Source organism: Protopterus annectens, chromosome 1.part0 (genome assembly GCF_019279795.1).
Source record: "Protopterus annectens isolate FY-2018-M chromosome 1.part0, PAN1.0, whole genome shotgun sequence".
Taxonomy (NCBI): Eukaryota; Metazoa; Chordata; order Ceratodontiformes; family Protopteridae; genus Protopterus; species Protopterus annectens.
In genome coordinates, this window is record NC_056725.1 from 1056661673 (window position 1) to 1056678062 (window position 16390).

At 39.7% G+C, this 16390-nt stretch overlaps 1 protein-coding gene across 1 annotated transcript in view; it reads right to left on the bottom strand.

Annotated features, from left to right (window-relative positions):
* LOC122799665 overlaps positions 1 to 16390 on the bottom strand; it is a 1990791-nt gene that overhangs the window by 633497 nt on the left and 1340904 nt on the right. The window contains exon 39 of the mRNA XM_044068913.1: positions 12315 to 12550. Within this exon, the coding sequence (XP_043924848.1) occupies positions 12315 to 12550 (236 nt within the window). The remainder of the gene's footprint in view (positions 1 to 12314; positions 12551 to 16390) is intronic.

Here is a 16390-nt window from a genome sequence, read left to right on the forward strand (position 1 = left end):
ATTCCTCTGCAGAGACCATTTCAGATACTGGCATGGATCCGTCTTCTTGCACATCCCTGGAGGCTCTACAGACATCCATTTGGATGTTCAGTGGGGAACTGTGGCTGATTATATCCAAGAGACAAAGGGGTGCTATACAGATTCATGTTAGGGAAGAGATTTCCACTACTTTGAGTGTTGGCAGGGGTCCAAACCTCCTAAGATGCTTAGGGCAGACATCCCTTTGAAGAAGAAGTAGAAGACAAAGCATATTGCCCCTACTCCTAAGGATCCTCCACATGAATGGAAGGATTTTACACAAAGGTTAGTTAATGCTGTCATGACTTTGAAGCTTCTTTAAGGAGCCTCTGTTCCTGATTCCTCTTAAGAGGCCCAGGGAGCAGGACTCTTCTGATGAGGACTTAGACTCTGATGAAGAGTCTTTGGCCTATTCCTCCCAGATTCCCTCTCCATTGGATTATGGTTATGAGGAGGAGGACTCTGTTAGTCCAGATTCTCCTTTTCAGGGGATTTCCTTTGTGGATACTGTCTCTCATATGATGGAATTCTTTAAGTGGGACTGCACCTGGATTTATGATGCTCAGAACAGACACTATAATCTCCTCCAAATGGAGTCTCCTAAGCCCTCTGCTATTCCTCCAGTTCTTGCTGCTTTGTTGGACACATTTTCAGCAGCTTCTCAGGCTCCTGATTTCCAGTCCCTGCTCCTTATAAGGTGCCTGATGATTGTAAATTTCTTTATAAGTGTCGCTCTGCTAACCTCTGTTATTTCTGTTTCTTCTCACAAGACTTCCAAGCTTCTGCCTTCTACTAAACTGCTTCCTTCTGACAAGGACAGTAGACCCATGGAAAGACTGGGCAAAAAGGTATACACTGCTGCTACTCTGGCCTTTAGGGCTGTAAATTAGCAGACCCATATGACCAAGTATATTCCCTGTCAGGCTTTTCAAGTTATTTCAGACCTTCCAGATTCTGAAGGGAAGGCTTCAGTCCTCTCTTTGTTAGGGTCCTCTTCTCAAGTAGCTTGTCATTCTATTAAATTTAACTGCCACCTTATCTACTCTCCCAAACATACAGCCTCTGACTTCGAAAGCCTAAACTTTACTCACGCAAATATTACATCTACCCCTAGCTACCTTCTAGCCAGATATCATAGGCTGTCTCATAATAAAACCCAGACTCTCTTGCTCAGGAAACTAAAATACTTACTGAACTCCTCTAACAAAGCTTACCTTGAATATCACCACTCCATCTTGGCAGATGGGGACATTCACCCAAACCCAGGACCCTTAGCCTCTATATCTGATGCTTTACCTGTTACACTAAACTCTTCCCTACTAATACCAACCTCCAATGCTAATACTCTACTCATAGGGCACCTTAATATACGAAGTGTCAATAACAAAATCACCCATCTCCACTCCCTTCTTGAACATCACTCCTTTGATATTCTCTGTTTAACTGAAACATGGTTAAAACCCTTTACTACAGATAATGAAATCATTCCTCCAGGTTACAACATCTTAAAACTCGACCGCAAAACTAAAAAAGGAGGAGGAGTGGCAATATTATTCAAAACTGAACTAAATGTAACATTAGTACCCTCTGAGAACCTAGACATTACCAAGACTGAACTTCTTATCTCAAAGCTTCAACTAAACCCAAAAAAATCCATCTATATTATCTGTATTTATCTACCTCCTGGAAATAACTCGTCTACCATAGAAAATATCCTCAGTTGGGCCACCTCCACCTACCCACAAGAAACCATAATACTTGGAGACCTTAACCTTGACTGGTCCTCATTAAACACTAACAACCCGACCTCTCATATTAACCTCCATGGCTTCACACAGACAATAGACACCTCTACTAGGACAAACAAACTCAACAACAAAGAAAGTATTCTTGATTGGATTCTCGTTAACAAACCACTTCTAAAATATCAATCCGGAACTTTACCCGATGACTTTAGTGATCACAAACTAACCTATATTTTAAGACAAAAAAATACCGCTAACAATACTCCCATCTATAGGACCCTCCGCGATCTTAAATGATTCAACCCTATTCAATTTAAAAGTGAACTAAATGCCTGCAACTGGAATCCACTAAAGACACTTCCTCTTGAAGAAGCTGTCCTTTACTTCAATACCACATTCCTAACAATTCTAGATAATCATGCTCCAAAACGCTCCATCCGAATTAAATCTAAACCTGCCCCTTGGCTATCTAAAGATACAAGACAAAAAATGTTACTTAGAAACAAATCCTGGACGAAATGGCGAACTAGCAAATCTCCAATAGACCATCAGACATTTAGGCACCTAAGAAACATTACCAAAAAAGCTATCTTCTCTGATAAAAGGAGTTATTATAGTAATCTCCAGCAAGCAAATCACAATAACCCTCAAAAATTCTGGTCAACCCTAAATAAACTTCTTCACCCAGGACAGACTACCACTCCATCCCCTTCCGGGTCTGAAAAGTATTCCACCCTTGATACAGCCAATACCTTCAACTCATTCTTTATTGATACTATTAATTCCTTGGCCTCTCATCTCTCTAGCGACAACACTAATATCCCTGACCTTCCATCCCTCAAGCTACCAACCTTTAGGCTACAACCCATCTCTACTTCCTTTATTCTGAAATGTATCCACAAACTCAAACCTTGCTCCCCCTCAGCTGACCAACTGCCATCTGAATTCCTTCAAAAAGCAGCCTCTGAAATAGCCTATCCTATATCCATTCTCATTAATAGAACTGTTAATGAAGAAACCATACCTGATATCTGGAAAATCTCTCACATTATACCCTTACATAAAGGAGGGAACTCCTATGACTATTCTAATTATAGACCCATAGCTCTCTTATCCCCACTTGCAAAGATCATGGAAAAATGTGTTCACCATCAGTTAATGAACCACTTAATAAAAAACAACATTCTTACAAACTGTCAACATGGCTTTAGGCCTTTTCATAGCACAACCACCGCTCTCCTCTCCTTCACAGACTTTATTAACAAAAATCGTAATAATAACATCCTATCTTCAGCTCTCTTTATTGACCTGTCCAAAGCCTTTGACATGGTCAACCACTCTCTCCTCTTAAAAATTCTCGAATCTCTTTCCTTAGAACCTAACGCTGTCCACTGGTTTAGTTCCTATCTCACTAACAGGAAACAGGCCGTCCTCTGGAATAAGGAACTCTCATCTCTTCTCCCAATCTCACTCGGAGTCCCCAAGGCTCTATCCTTGGACCCCTTCTTTTCTCCCTCTTTATAAATGACCTACAAGTAGCTATTCCCCAGGCTACTTGTATACAATATGCTGATGATTCCACACTAATTTGCTCTGCTAAATCCATTTCTGAACTTCAAACAAATACTCAAGCTGTATTTTCAAAAGTTGAAACTTGGTTCTTAAATCGTTGCCTACTCCTAAATGCAAAAAAAAACAAACTCTTACTCTTTAAGCCTACTACCAGATCCCCAGCTTTAGATTTCACTATCTTATCTAACAATGGAACCATTATAACACCCGACCCTACTACCAAACTGTTAGGTGTCACAATTGACAACAATCTTACCTTTGACTGTCATATCAACAATACCATTAAATGTGTAAATAGGAAACTTGGCTCTCTCTATAGAATTAAGACTTTCTTAACCTCCCCAGCCAAAACTACTCTTGCCCACTCTCATCTCATTTCCACTCTTCTCTACGCTTCTCCCATCTATACTAACCTCAAGAAAAACAATCTTTCCAAACTGTCTACTACCTACAATAACATAGCTAGATTTGTTACTGGGAAGCCTTTCAGAACTCACCACTGTCTGAATCTGCAGCAACTGAACTGGCTTGAACTGACAAACATGTTACTTCTTTCCCAACTTACATTTGTCCAAAGAGCTTTCTACCAATCTCTTAACACACCTGTACTTTCTAACCTCTTAACCCCATATGCTAATCTAAACTCACTCCGCTCATCTAGCAAACTGCTAGTTACCCTAACCAAATCTAATAACCTAGCTGGTGACTCCTCTTCTCAAACTCCATCGGTAAACACTGGAACCAACTTCCTACCGAACTTACTTCCATTCCATCTACTATTCTGTTTAAACAAAAACTCAGAACATACCTCAAAAGCCACTGGATGTGTCCCTGCTCCAATCCTGACTAAATGTTGTTTCCCCCCTTAACCCTCTTTTCTCTCCCTTCTGTTGTGCCTCCTCATTTCTCCCCTTAGCTTCCTTCCACCCTACATACCTCTCTCATATTTCTCTCCTCCCTATTGGCTATGACTCTTTTCCTGTAAACCTGTATCTCTACTCTCTCTCTCTATTGTTGTTTCTCTCTCCTCCTTGGTCTTCCACTTTCTTTACCTGCTGTTAAAATTAAGCAAAAATGTTCAATATGATGTTATTTTAGATTATCCAGAAAGTTAAACTCCTTTCCTTTTGGTAACAATGTACATTTCTCTGTCCTTGGTCTTACAATTTTTTTGTTTCCTTGTTTTTTAAACTATGTAATAATATTCATTATGATGTCATTTAGATTGTCTAGAAATGTTTAACTCCTACTCTTGTTTGGATAACAATATTCCTTGTCTAAGTCCTACCAGTCTGTAATCTGTTATCTCTATATGTGGAGCTTTTCTCCCCGGGCCTCTACTGAAAATGGAAATATATCCAGCTAGACTAGCCCGGTTAACAAATGTAAAATAAATAAATAAATAAATAAATATGATGCCGCTGATTCCTCCTCTAGACCTGGTGCCTTTGATTCTGTGTTAAGGCATTGGTTATGCAGCTTTTTACGTCTTTTCAGGAGAAGGGTAAGGTTATGTAAGAATTAAAACATATTTTTGTTTCCACTGTTCCCAAATTTCAGAGGAATTATCCTAGTCTGCCTTTGTATGCAGACAGCCTCACCCTCTTCCAACAGGTAAGAAAGGTACCAGAAGGGCTCCTCCTGCTAAGTATATGCAGACGCCTACAGCTCAGAAGCCTCCTTTTCCAGATGTGCCAGGCTCTGTCTGTCTTCATCCCTCTTTCCTCAACCGCATTCCTCTATCTCTTCATCTTTCTTTGTCCTTTCACAATTGGTTAATGATCACTCAGGGTTCTTGGGGTCTTTCCATCATTTATCAGGGGTATTAAATAATTTAGAAATCCCTTCCTACTTTTTTGGGCATTCCTCAACCTCCTCAGGCAAAGCTGCCTTTTTCCCAGAAGTTATTCAAAGCCTTTTGTCTCAATCCAAGCAGTTTATGAAGAAAAGAATGAAGTATGGTGAACTGATATTGTTTGATATGTTTGACAATTGCTTATAATTGCTTAATAGTTTGCTGATATTGCTTGATATGTTTGACAATTGCCTAACATTGCTTAATATTTTTCTCAAGATGTCTAACGTTTTTATCACACTACTGTAAGAATTTGTAATTTGTATTCCTGTGTATGTCCTATAATAATTATTGTAATTTGCATAAGTCATATGTAATTTCTACTGTAATCTGCTTTGGAGCTTTTCTCCCCTGGTCTTCACTGAAAACGGGCTTCTGGCCCAGCCAGACACTACCCGGCTAACAAATGAAATAAATAAATAAATACATAAAATTCTGCTCCTCAAAAGGGGAAGGGGTTTTATTCCAGAATGTTTCTGGTTCCCAGGAAAGAAGGCACCTGGAGACCCATTCTGGATCTTCCCTCACTAAACACCTTTTTAAAGGTCCCCTCCTTTTGAATGCTGTCCCTTCAAACTCTCTTTCTACCTCAGGCTTTCCAAGTCTTTCTAGAGCTCAAGGACGCATATCTCCATATTTATATTCACCCCCTTTTCAGGAAATTTTTACATTTCTCTGTTTCTTCCTTTCATTTTCAGCTCTCTGCTTTACCCTTTGGCTTCTCTACTGCCCCAAGGGTTTTCGTCAAATGCCTTGCTCCTGTGATTGCTTACTGCAGGATGAGGGGAATACAAATCTTTCCTTATCTGGATGACCTGCTCATTCTCCAGAGACCTTGATTCACACCTTCACTATGCTAATTGCCTCTTGCAGAACCTAGGGTTCACAGTGAATTTCCAAAAGTCCTTCCTGTCTCCTTCACAGGATGATGTTTTTCTCAGATGCAGGCTCCAGACCATTCCTATGCTGGCATCCCTGTCTCCTCCCAAGGATTTAAGTTTGATTGCATTTTTTCATTCCCTTCTTCCTCTGGTTTCAATAACAGCCGGGGAGATTCTAAGGACTCTGGGGTTTATGGCTCCGCCATTCATATGCTTTCTCTAGCCAGGCTTCATATGAGAAAGCTACAGTGGTTCCTAAAGTCAGTCTCGCTTCACCATTCTCATGCTTTAGACTTTTCAATTCCTCTTCTTCCATGCCTCAAGCTAGAGGTTCAGTGGTGGATTCATCAACTGTCTCTCAACTCAGGGCTCCCTTTTCAGCATCCAGTCCCCTCTCAGGAATTATTTTCAGATGCCTTTGATGTGGGGTGGGGAGCTTCTTTCTGCTATCTGAAGGTTCAGGGCCTCTGGTCCTTTCATCAGAAGAAGGACTATATCAACATCAAAGAGATAAGGGTTCTTCATCTGACTCTTCAGGCTTTCCATTCTCTGTTTATTCCAGGGCCCCTTAAAATCTTTACAGACAATACCACAGTGATGTGTTACATCAACAAGCAAGTGGGGCACAGTCTTACCTCTTGTGCAGACTAGCTATTCAGCTTTGGGATCTGACTGTCCAGTAATCAGGTGACTCTTTAAGCTGTTTATATTTCTTCAGAACAGAACATCGTGGTAGATTCTCTGAGCACATCCATAACACGGACTCACAGATGGATACTTCACAGGGATGTATTTCTGGACATTGTTCACGAGTTGGGTACTTCTCAAGTACATCTTTTTGCTTCCCCTCTGAACAGACAGCCTCCTCTCTTTTGCACCAGTTTCCCATGTCCTCTGGCTTGGAAGGTGGACAGCTTGCCCTATTTTTCTTGGAAGGGGATGTTTCTTTATGTCTTCCCTCCCCTTCCTCTCATACCGAGGGTCTTGTTCAAAATAGTACAAGATTCTCCCAAAATCTTGTCGGTGACTCCTTTTTGGCCCAGACAGCATTGGTTCCCTCTTCTTCTACACTTAGCCAAGGGCAATCATCTCAAGTTTTCGTACAAGGTGGACCCTCTCACACAAGTCAAGGTGTCTTTCATCCTTCCCCACTTATCCATTATTCAACTGACACTGTCGAAGATATGGTTTTGATCCCTTTTAGACACCTTTTTTTCTAAGACGTGATCTGGGTTCTGCAGGAGGCCAAGAAACCTACTACTAGGAAACCTTAACTGTCCAAATGGAAGAGATTTTCTCTTTGGTATCTTGCTCGTAACCTGTATCCACTTTCTGTGGAAGTTCCTTTGGTTCTGTCTTATTTGTGTGACTTGTTCCATGCTGGGCCAGCATATTCTTCAGTTAAAGCTCACCTTTCATCTATTTCTGCTTGTCTGCCTTTAACTCTTCCTTTTGGTTCTAGGTATAAGGTCAAACAATTCCTTAAAAGCGCCCTTCATATTAGGCCTCCCAGGAAGCCTATTCCTCTTTCCTGGAACCTTAATTTTGTTCTTGAAATATTGACTTAGGCGCCTTTTGAGACTGCAGCTTCAGCTTCCTTACAGCACTGTTAATGGAAGACTGTCATTCTTTTGGCCATTATTCAGCCAGAAGGGTGTCTGAGCTTCAGGCCCTTGTCGCTGTCCCTCCTTTTCAGTTTTTCAGAGGGACAGGGTGTCTCTTTGTATTAATCCTTTTTTAATCCCAAGGTGGTTAATGAGAGTCTCTTAATCAGTCTATTTATTTATCCATTTTTTCACTTCTCTGTTGCCTGCTAGTGAGAAGGTTCTTCATACCTTGGACTTGCATAGACAACTTGGGTATTATTTAGGTTAAACTAAAGCTATTTGTAAATCTGAGCAACTTTTTGTTTCTTTTAATCTGCAGTCTTTAGGTATGGCTGTTTCTAACCAAACTATTTCTTCCTGGCTCTCTAAAGCCATTTTCTTTTGTTATTCTTTTCATGGTAAAAGCCTCTCATCTTCTGTTAAGGCTCATTCTACCAGGGCTGTGGCTTTTTCTGGTGCTTTTTCAAGGGATTGGATACCCACTCCATCCTTGAAGCAGCTATTTATACTTCAGTGCATACTTTTACCAAACATTATAAGGTGGATATGGTTTCCAGGGTTAGACCCAGATTTGCCAGGGCTATCCTGCATAGCTTGAGGGCTCTGCTGGACTTTCCTCCTCCCACATTTCTTCCTGAGCTTTTGTATTCTCCCTATTGTGATGAATACTGCAACAGTGATATGGAAGGAAATAGCATAGTTGTGTAAGATCTTACCATAACAGTAGATGCCCTTCCCTTCAGTGTTGCAGTATTCACTCACTCCCTCCCTCCTCCCCCTTTTTACGTTTCCCTTTTGGATGCACAAGCTCCTTTTTGTACTCTTTGGACTGTTGTGCCTCCTGGAGCTTCTCAGTTCTAAGGAAGGTAAGTCCATATGTCACATTTATGCCCTATGCCATTAGCAGAAAGCATATGTGTGATGTACAACATCCCTATTACAACTTAAGGCTTTGGTATACTGGCCAGATGTCATGCTAGCCTTGGCAGGGAAAATTCATACCTCTCAACTGTCCAGATTTTTTCCTCAAAATTTCGGTCTGTTCCTCATAAAAAATGTGGTTTTCTGGCAATCACTGGGATAATCTAAAGAATGAAATCTGTAAATAATTACATACATTTCAGTTTCAGACTTTATATCCTTTAGAAAATGCATCTTAACACAAACCCTATTACTCTAGCTACTTTCTAAGTTTATGAGCAATATTTAAAATATGTCCCTATTTTTGGGCTTTTGTCCCCCCTTTATGAAAGGGTTTGTCCAGATTTCTTGAGCTAAGAGGTTGAGAGGTATGCAAGGAATCCCTAGTGTAATGAATACTGCAACAGAGAAGGAAAGGGCATCAACTGTTATGGTAACATTTTACACAATTGTATTTTGTTTCTTTCTGTTTTTAACATCTGACCCTTAAAAGAAGGTGTTGGAAAGATAATCCTGTCGTTTAGAGCCACAAATTGATGAAGTAAAGTGGAAATGTAAAGTTAGCTTAGTGAAGCACAAAACTGAGAATAAACTGGGAGAATGTGTTTCTTAACTATGGGGTAAATGTGAAGTTAGGAAGCTGTTTAGTGAAATTGTATTGAAAATATGACAAGACTAATGGCAGAGTTATTACAACAAATGTCTTGCTTGTACAAGTCTTGCTCAGTTACACTGTTGACTTAGATTTGTGGTGTGTCTGGTATAGGTCGCAAATAAAACATATACATCTTCTAAAACAGTGCCACAAGCTCAGTCATAGTAAAATATAACATCCTTTGTTAGCTATGTCCCCTTGCTGCTTATCAAGTACCCTATTTTCTGACACCATGCCAGATATGCATAGGAAGACATTAAATTAACACAGCTCATGACTGCTGAGTAATATGCAGACACCAAAAATTAGCTTTTGGTTCATACCCTAAGAATGAAGACCTAGCCCATATCACATGACTCAGATCCTTGCCAACTGTTTTAAATATGTAGTAGTTATTCACATAAATAGTATGTAACAGAACGTAGCTCTTCATTCATTATTCTGTTTTCTACTTTCATTTGCCAAGTATTATACTATTTTTTTTAATTCTCTAACCATAATCTTTTAATCTTCTTTCCACCTACTCTTCTCTTACTAGTTACATACAAGTTGCTTTTTTCATCCATTTCTTGTTTTCTTTTATCCATATCCTACTTTTCTTCTGCTATCACTTTCCCGCCTTCAGTTACATAAATTGTAGTTTTCTGTAATGCTGAAAGACTGAAATACATATATAAGAACTGCCTTATTCTTTAGCTTATATTGCATTATAACTGTGTTGCAATTGCTCAGTGAACTGAACTTGTAAAATAATTATAATTCTGGAGCTTTTCCCCTGCACATTCTCTGAAAATGGTCCTTGTCACAGTTGTACAACCTGGTAACACTAACAGCTAATCAGTAAACACACAGATAAATATAGATGCATTTATTCACAGGGAAACTCTTTTTAGAGAAATTCACGCACATGTTTTTCAGTGCATATGAGATTCCCTGCAAACCCTGTCTAGTGCATGCATTACTATTAGGAATGCAGTTTATAAACAAAATCATATGGGTCCCTATTATTTTAGTGAATGCAATGAATTGCGAATGCTGTTTAGTCAAATGTCATTACGCAAAATGGCAAAATACCGAAAGCACATAACAGCGATTTTTTTCCTAGGGAAAAAAAATCACTGGGTTGTTTTCAGGACTTTGCCATTTCCTCCACTGTGGTGCAATCTCAGAGTTGGTATATTTAAGTAGGGGGTGTGGGGGGCACAGCCCCCCCACATTGGGGGTGTTGGTGGACAAAGCCCCTCACTTTATATTGTGTTTTGATTTTTTTTTTTTTAACGGATCAGCGATTGATCCATGTGTTCCACATTTTGGGTTTTCAGGCATTGTGGATCGATTATATAGTGTTTGCAATTCAGTGCATTCGCTTATATAATATAGACTCAATCATACTCCTGAAAGTGACTGAGCTACCCAACTTCAGGAAATGTAAAGCATATTAGGTATGCTCAGTACACTGCACTATTTCAGTAGCTCACTGACAGCTTACTAGATGTGGAGAGATAGCCTGAGTGTGCCTGAAACAAATTGTTGTGTGTGGAAGGAGTTAGTTTGCTGTGGGTATTTAATGCATACAAGTTTTAATGAAAAATGTTTTCTTTTGAAAAACTGGAAAGTGTGTGTGCATGTACACACATTATTTCTGACAGTCTCTGTATATATATATATATATATATATATATATATATATATATATGTGTGTGTGTGTGTGTGTGTGACTCTGTATGTGTCTTTGTGTGTGTGTGTGTGTGTGTGTGTGTGTGTGTGTGTGTGTGTGTGTGCGTGTGTGTGCGCGCACATTATTTCTGATTGTGTGTGTGTGTGCACATTATTTCTGACTGTGTGTGTGTGTGTGTGTGTGTGTGTGTGTGTGTGTGTGCGCGCATGTGTGGCCAGCCATGCTGTCTGTATGTGTGTGGCAGAAGAGGGCGCCATGTCTCATCAATAATATTGAAGTTATACAGGGGTGGTACTCAAAAGAGAGTTGTGTTGTCTCTTCTTGTGGTACTCGGACTTCAGCCGGCAGTTCCCCATGTTAGTTATTGATATGCATGCTGATGAATGATTCATTAAGACTGACTTGCATACACATCATTATTCATGCATGCGTGCAACAATGACAAGCATCTTATTGTAGTGGACAGCAGTTGTTGCCTATGACATCCTCAGAATGTTTCTGATTGCCATTTGTTGTCCACAAGGATGCCTTGCTTACCCCTTCATGTCAATCATTCTGAATGTTGTACATGGATGAGTTGTACAGCTTATGTCTGAAAACTGGTACTTTTTAATTATTGTACAAACTGATACATGCCCTCTGCAGCTGCATTTGGACAATTATATGCTCAGAGGTATAAACAGCAATCATTAACTTACTACTGTGTCTTGTTACAGATATTTGCTGTCACAGATAGGCTGCCTCAAGTGAGGTGCAACAGGACAAAACTGCCAGCCACTTATTCTGCTGTCTTCATTAACATATTTGCTGGACACTGATACACTCTATTTCACACCTGTCTTGTAAAACATCCAGGAATCATGCAAGTTATAGCTGTTTTTTTTTTTCAAGCCAACATTCCTACACAGTGTGGACCATGTCTAATACTGACCCTCACCTATCATTTTTTTGCATGATATGCCTCTGTTGTGATAAGTGACTAGTTTTAAAAATATGAACATAAAGTTAAAAAAATGGATCAGAATTGCAAATTGCATTAAGTCAGCAATACAGAGTGACAAATGGACTAAATTAACTGTCTCATTCACTCTTAGCATAAACACATGCATACTGCAAAAATACAAGCATATCTTTACACATGAATACCTCATCATAATGGAGCCTCTTAATTATGTTAAAGGTGTACAATTACCTTTACTCAGCACAGTATCAAACATACAGACTGTATTGCAGCAGACATTTTCTTCAGGTTTTTCCAAGGCTTTTATAATTACATTTCATTATAAACATGTTAATCGGGGGCACATGCTCAGAAACAACAACAATAGCCTACACTGTGCTCTTCTACATACTACATATAAAGAGACACATTTGCATCTTACCTATAGAGTTTCGCAAACTGTTTGTAAAGAGCAACTGTGTTGATGTCTTCTACTCGGAGCTTTAGTCTACCCCACGTCTCTTTAAACACTTCCAACTGTTTCCAGAGGATGAGAAAAGACCTCAGTATAGTATATGATTTGATGGGATCTTGATGTAGTGTCATTACTGTGGTGGATGACATACAGGATTGTTGTAATAACTTAGTATCAGATGCTGCATGTTGTGGCAAATCTTTCTATGATTAAGAAATTGAAAAAAAAAAATTAGTGTTAACACAAAAGCCTGTATCATTTTTTGTATACACAACTAAATATGCACATTTTTTTATGTGGCCACAGTTTTATCAGCAGTCTCAGTCTGCTCAAAGTAAATCAGGCTTTAACTCCATTTTTCACATCACAAATTCTAGACAGATGTTTGTAGTGCAAGATGTGAATATATATTCAGTGTTTTCTTCTTTTTTCGTAATCTGTTTGTTTTAATACCAGACCAAGGAACCTACCTTTGGTAATTCCTCTTTTGTACTCATCCTATGACTTCTTTTCTGTGTGCACAGCTCAGTTACATTGCTCTGAGTGATTAATTTTTGCTGTACTGCACCAGATGCCTTGCTAAGTGTTTTACAACAATTTAACTTCTTGCCTTATAAAGTAACGTTTTACATAACCTCTCAAGTGTCTCTCTCTGCTCCTCTCTGTTGCCAGATCCTTTCAGCAATACTTTGCATGATACCCCTAGGTGATAGTATTACTACAGTAATCACTACTTTCCAATGCATTCACCAGTTTGGTTGTTAAAAAAATAAAAGATGCCGCATTTGTCCTAAACTGCAGGCCATAGGGGGGAGAACAGGTCTTTAGGTGAAGCAATTTTGGACCCTCATAAGGAGCTTGAACTTCAGGTGGAAACACAGAGAATGATGAGGACCTGCTCAAATCACTGTGCCACTATCACCAGGCTGATTTCTCTTACTCTTGTCATTGGCTAGCACCATTCATGCTTCCATAACAAGCAGGATGATTTCCATTGACTAGGATAACCATACCTACTGATCTCTCAGTTTCCAGTTATCTATCATAATTCAGTTGTGCCACAGCCAAGGAAGAGCCACCCACAGACTTTAAAAATGTCTGGAATTCTGAAATAATGCATTATGAGATGTAGATTATAAGAGGCCCTCACTCCTTACCAGTCAACTCATCTGAGTTATACAATGCATATGCACCAATCATTGTCTGAATGCATTCCATCATCCTGTTTTTTGGGGGACGGGGGACACAAATTGCTAACATGGACATCACACAGGAAAGGGAGATATACTGTTTGATATACTGAGCCTTCCTACTTCAGGCTGGAGGAAAGCTGTGTCCGTTCATTCATTTAATGGACCAAAGAGAATACCCATATGAATAGCTGCAACATCAGACAATACTATCACTTAAAATTTCATGTCACTCTTTATGAGTACTTAATAGTACCCACATCCCAAATTAAGCAGAGCTGTACATGATAACACTGTAAATTTACATATACTCTGTCAATTATCAAGACTACTCTTATAGGCAGGAAAAAAATGGAATTTGCCTGACCCATAGTGGTAACTTATTCCATTGGCTGGGAATATGGTGAGTTAGGAAATCATCCCCCCAGCAAGTCTTATTTATTTGTAGACGTAAATTTAAGTCCCTACTACCAGTCTTTGTAGAGCCACTAGTTTTGTGAAGAAATAAGGGGTTAAAATATGACTGAGTCTTTCATGGCTCAAAAAGTAAGACCCAGGTCACCTCAAAGCAGCCAGTAGGCTACTGAGCAGAAGGACAGCTTTGATAATATATTGAGATAGCTGAGGGATTTAATGGATTTTTTTGGTTAAACACCATTGGGGCCTTTTCCCTTTGAGCAATATGCTTGGATTTGTACATACCAAAGGGAGCACTACCTTTGATGATGGGTCTGATAGGTCTGATAAGGGAAGACTACAGTGGAAAGATTACTTTTTTGGATCTTGAAGATATTCCCTTATAAATTAACTAGACCAGATTGACGGATTTCCTGACAATGACAGAAACGTGATGATCAAATGAGAGAGAGAGAGTTGTTGACATAAGTACCCAGGTCTCTTGAGTCTATCTATTTGAAGAGGAGTGCCACTTATAATACATGGGGAGGGAACAGCTTTTTTACTGAGCGCTACTATGTTGTACATTTTTGCACTTAGTTTATGACACTTTTATGTTAGGTATGTGCATATTTCACCCATTTGTGGAGCAGAATAGCATCCATGGATGAGTGGTAACAGTGCCCTGATTGCAGTTATCAACAAACTCGGTCAACCACACTTCAGGAACATTGGCTTCACTGCCTGCAAAATGAATGCCAAACAGAAGACAGCCTAGCACTGATCCCTGCACTACCCAACTAGTTACAATTTTATATTCAGAGAGGGTGCCAACAACTTTCAGTACTTAGAATCTGCTGGATACACAGTTTGCAATCCAATGGAAAACAGTGATTTACATTACGTTTGTCTAACTACTCATCATTACCAGCACAGGGGGACAGAGTCAAAGACCTTGGCCAGGAAAAAATAAGCAGCATGCACAGAATGACCTCTGTCCATACCCTCTCTAATCTTTTTAGTGATGTTTAGTAGGATCAGAGGAGACAGGACATGACCTGTCCTTCACAAAACCAAACTGCGTGGTGTCTAGATCAGTTAAGTAGTCTGCATGTGCATAACTGAGTTGTGTTATGATATATGCCATGGTGCACACATCCAGTAAAACAGAAACATAGTGGCTAATGCATTTAGATAACATTCACCCAGATCACCTTGGTTACCCACAGTAAGTAAATATGAATGTTTCAAGACCACATAACCCCTCTGCAAGCTATGTTTCTTAGACTGGTGCAGGCTGTGCAGCTGCAAAGATGTCTTGACATACAGGTGTGACTTTGAAGGGACTGCCCCTCTGCATCTGAAGTGTAAAACTGCATGAGCCAGATCCTGATGGGATGGGGATCATGAAGTAATGTTTACTGTATTTTTCCCATACTACATGGCTACTCCCAATGGGTAATGACCCTGCAGGAGTACTTACAGCAGAACCCGTTCATTTGTGTGCCTGCTGGTGACCACTCATACCCAGGTCACTACAGTGTTGCACAGATGCACAGACCTGTTTCTAATTGCACACAACCAATATTACAACTGCCAAAGAGTCAATAACATGTGCCAAATATACCATGCCTAGCACTGCATGATGCTCTTAATATTCATCACTGCTGCAGTAGCCTTAGCTATGTGGGTTATATCCTGCCAAGGATATAACAGCCAGCCAGGTCTAAAGCTTCAGCACATCTTCCATGCACCCAAATGGTCAAGCAGCTTGACCTGAACTGACAAAGACAAGTTTGGGCACAAAGCCCTTCACTGCTTTATTGCTGCCAATATGCTCCTCTGAGGCTTTTGAGGATCAAAGGTTGGCTTGTGTTTTCTTACACACGGCAGATAAGTTCCCTTTGGGGAAAAAACTTCTCTTTTCTTATTTTTTACTGATGCTTTATTACTTTCCTCTTCAGGAAAGTTATTTTAGAGATAGGAGTGTTGTGTTTTAATGGATTGTCTTGAGACTGTAACATACATTTAAATGGAGCATGTGTTGATTCTGTCAGTTTAAAAGTAGCGTTATGTAACCAATAAAAAATTTTTGGAGAGAGAAATTTTGTTTATTTTAATGTTGTGAAACTGCCAGTGTTTGAAAGTGCTTTTTACTGTGTTTTTTCTGTAAAATAAATAAATAAATAACTTTTATGGTCTGGTAGTTTTACTGGCATTGTTGCTTGTTTTCCCCAGCATAGATGTACCATTTTCAGCTTGACAATGGAACAGATTTTCAGCCCCACGGTCATTTCTTTTTCCAACCACAAAAAGAAAAAGCTAAGCAGCCTTTGCCACTACAGCAGGCTAGCAATTTCCCTCAGCCACTGGTGCTGTGGCCATTTGTTGTACCTCAGATCACTCATCTTTTACCCCACATCCTTCTGGTGTAGCACATACAGCCACTATAGACAG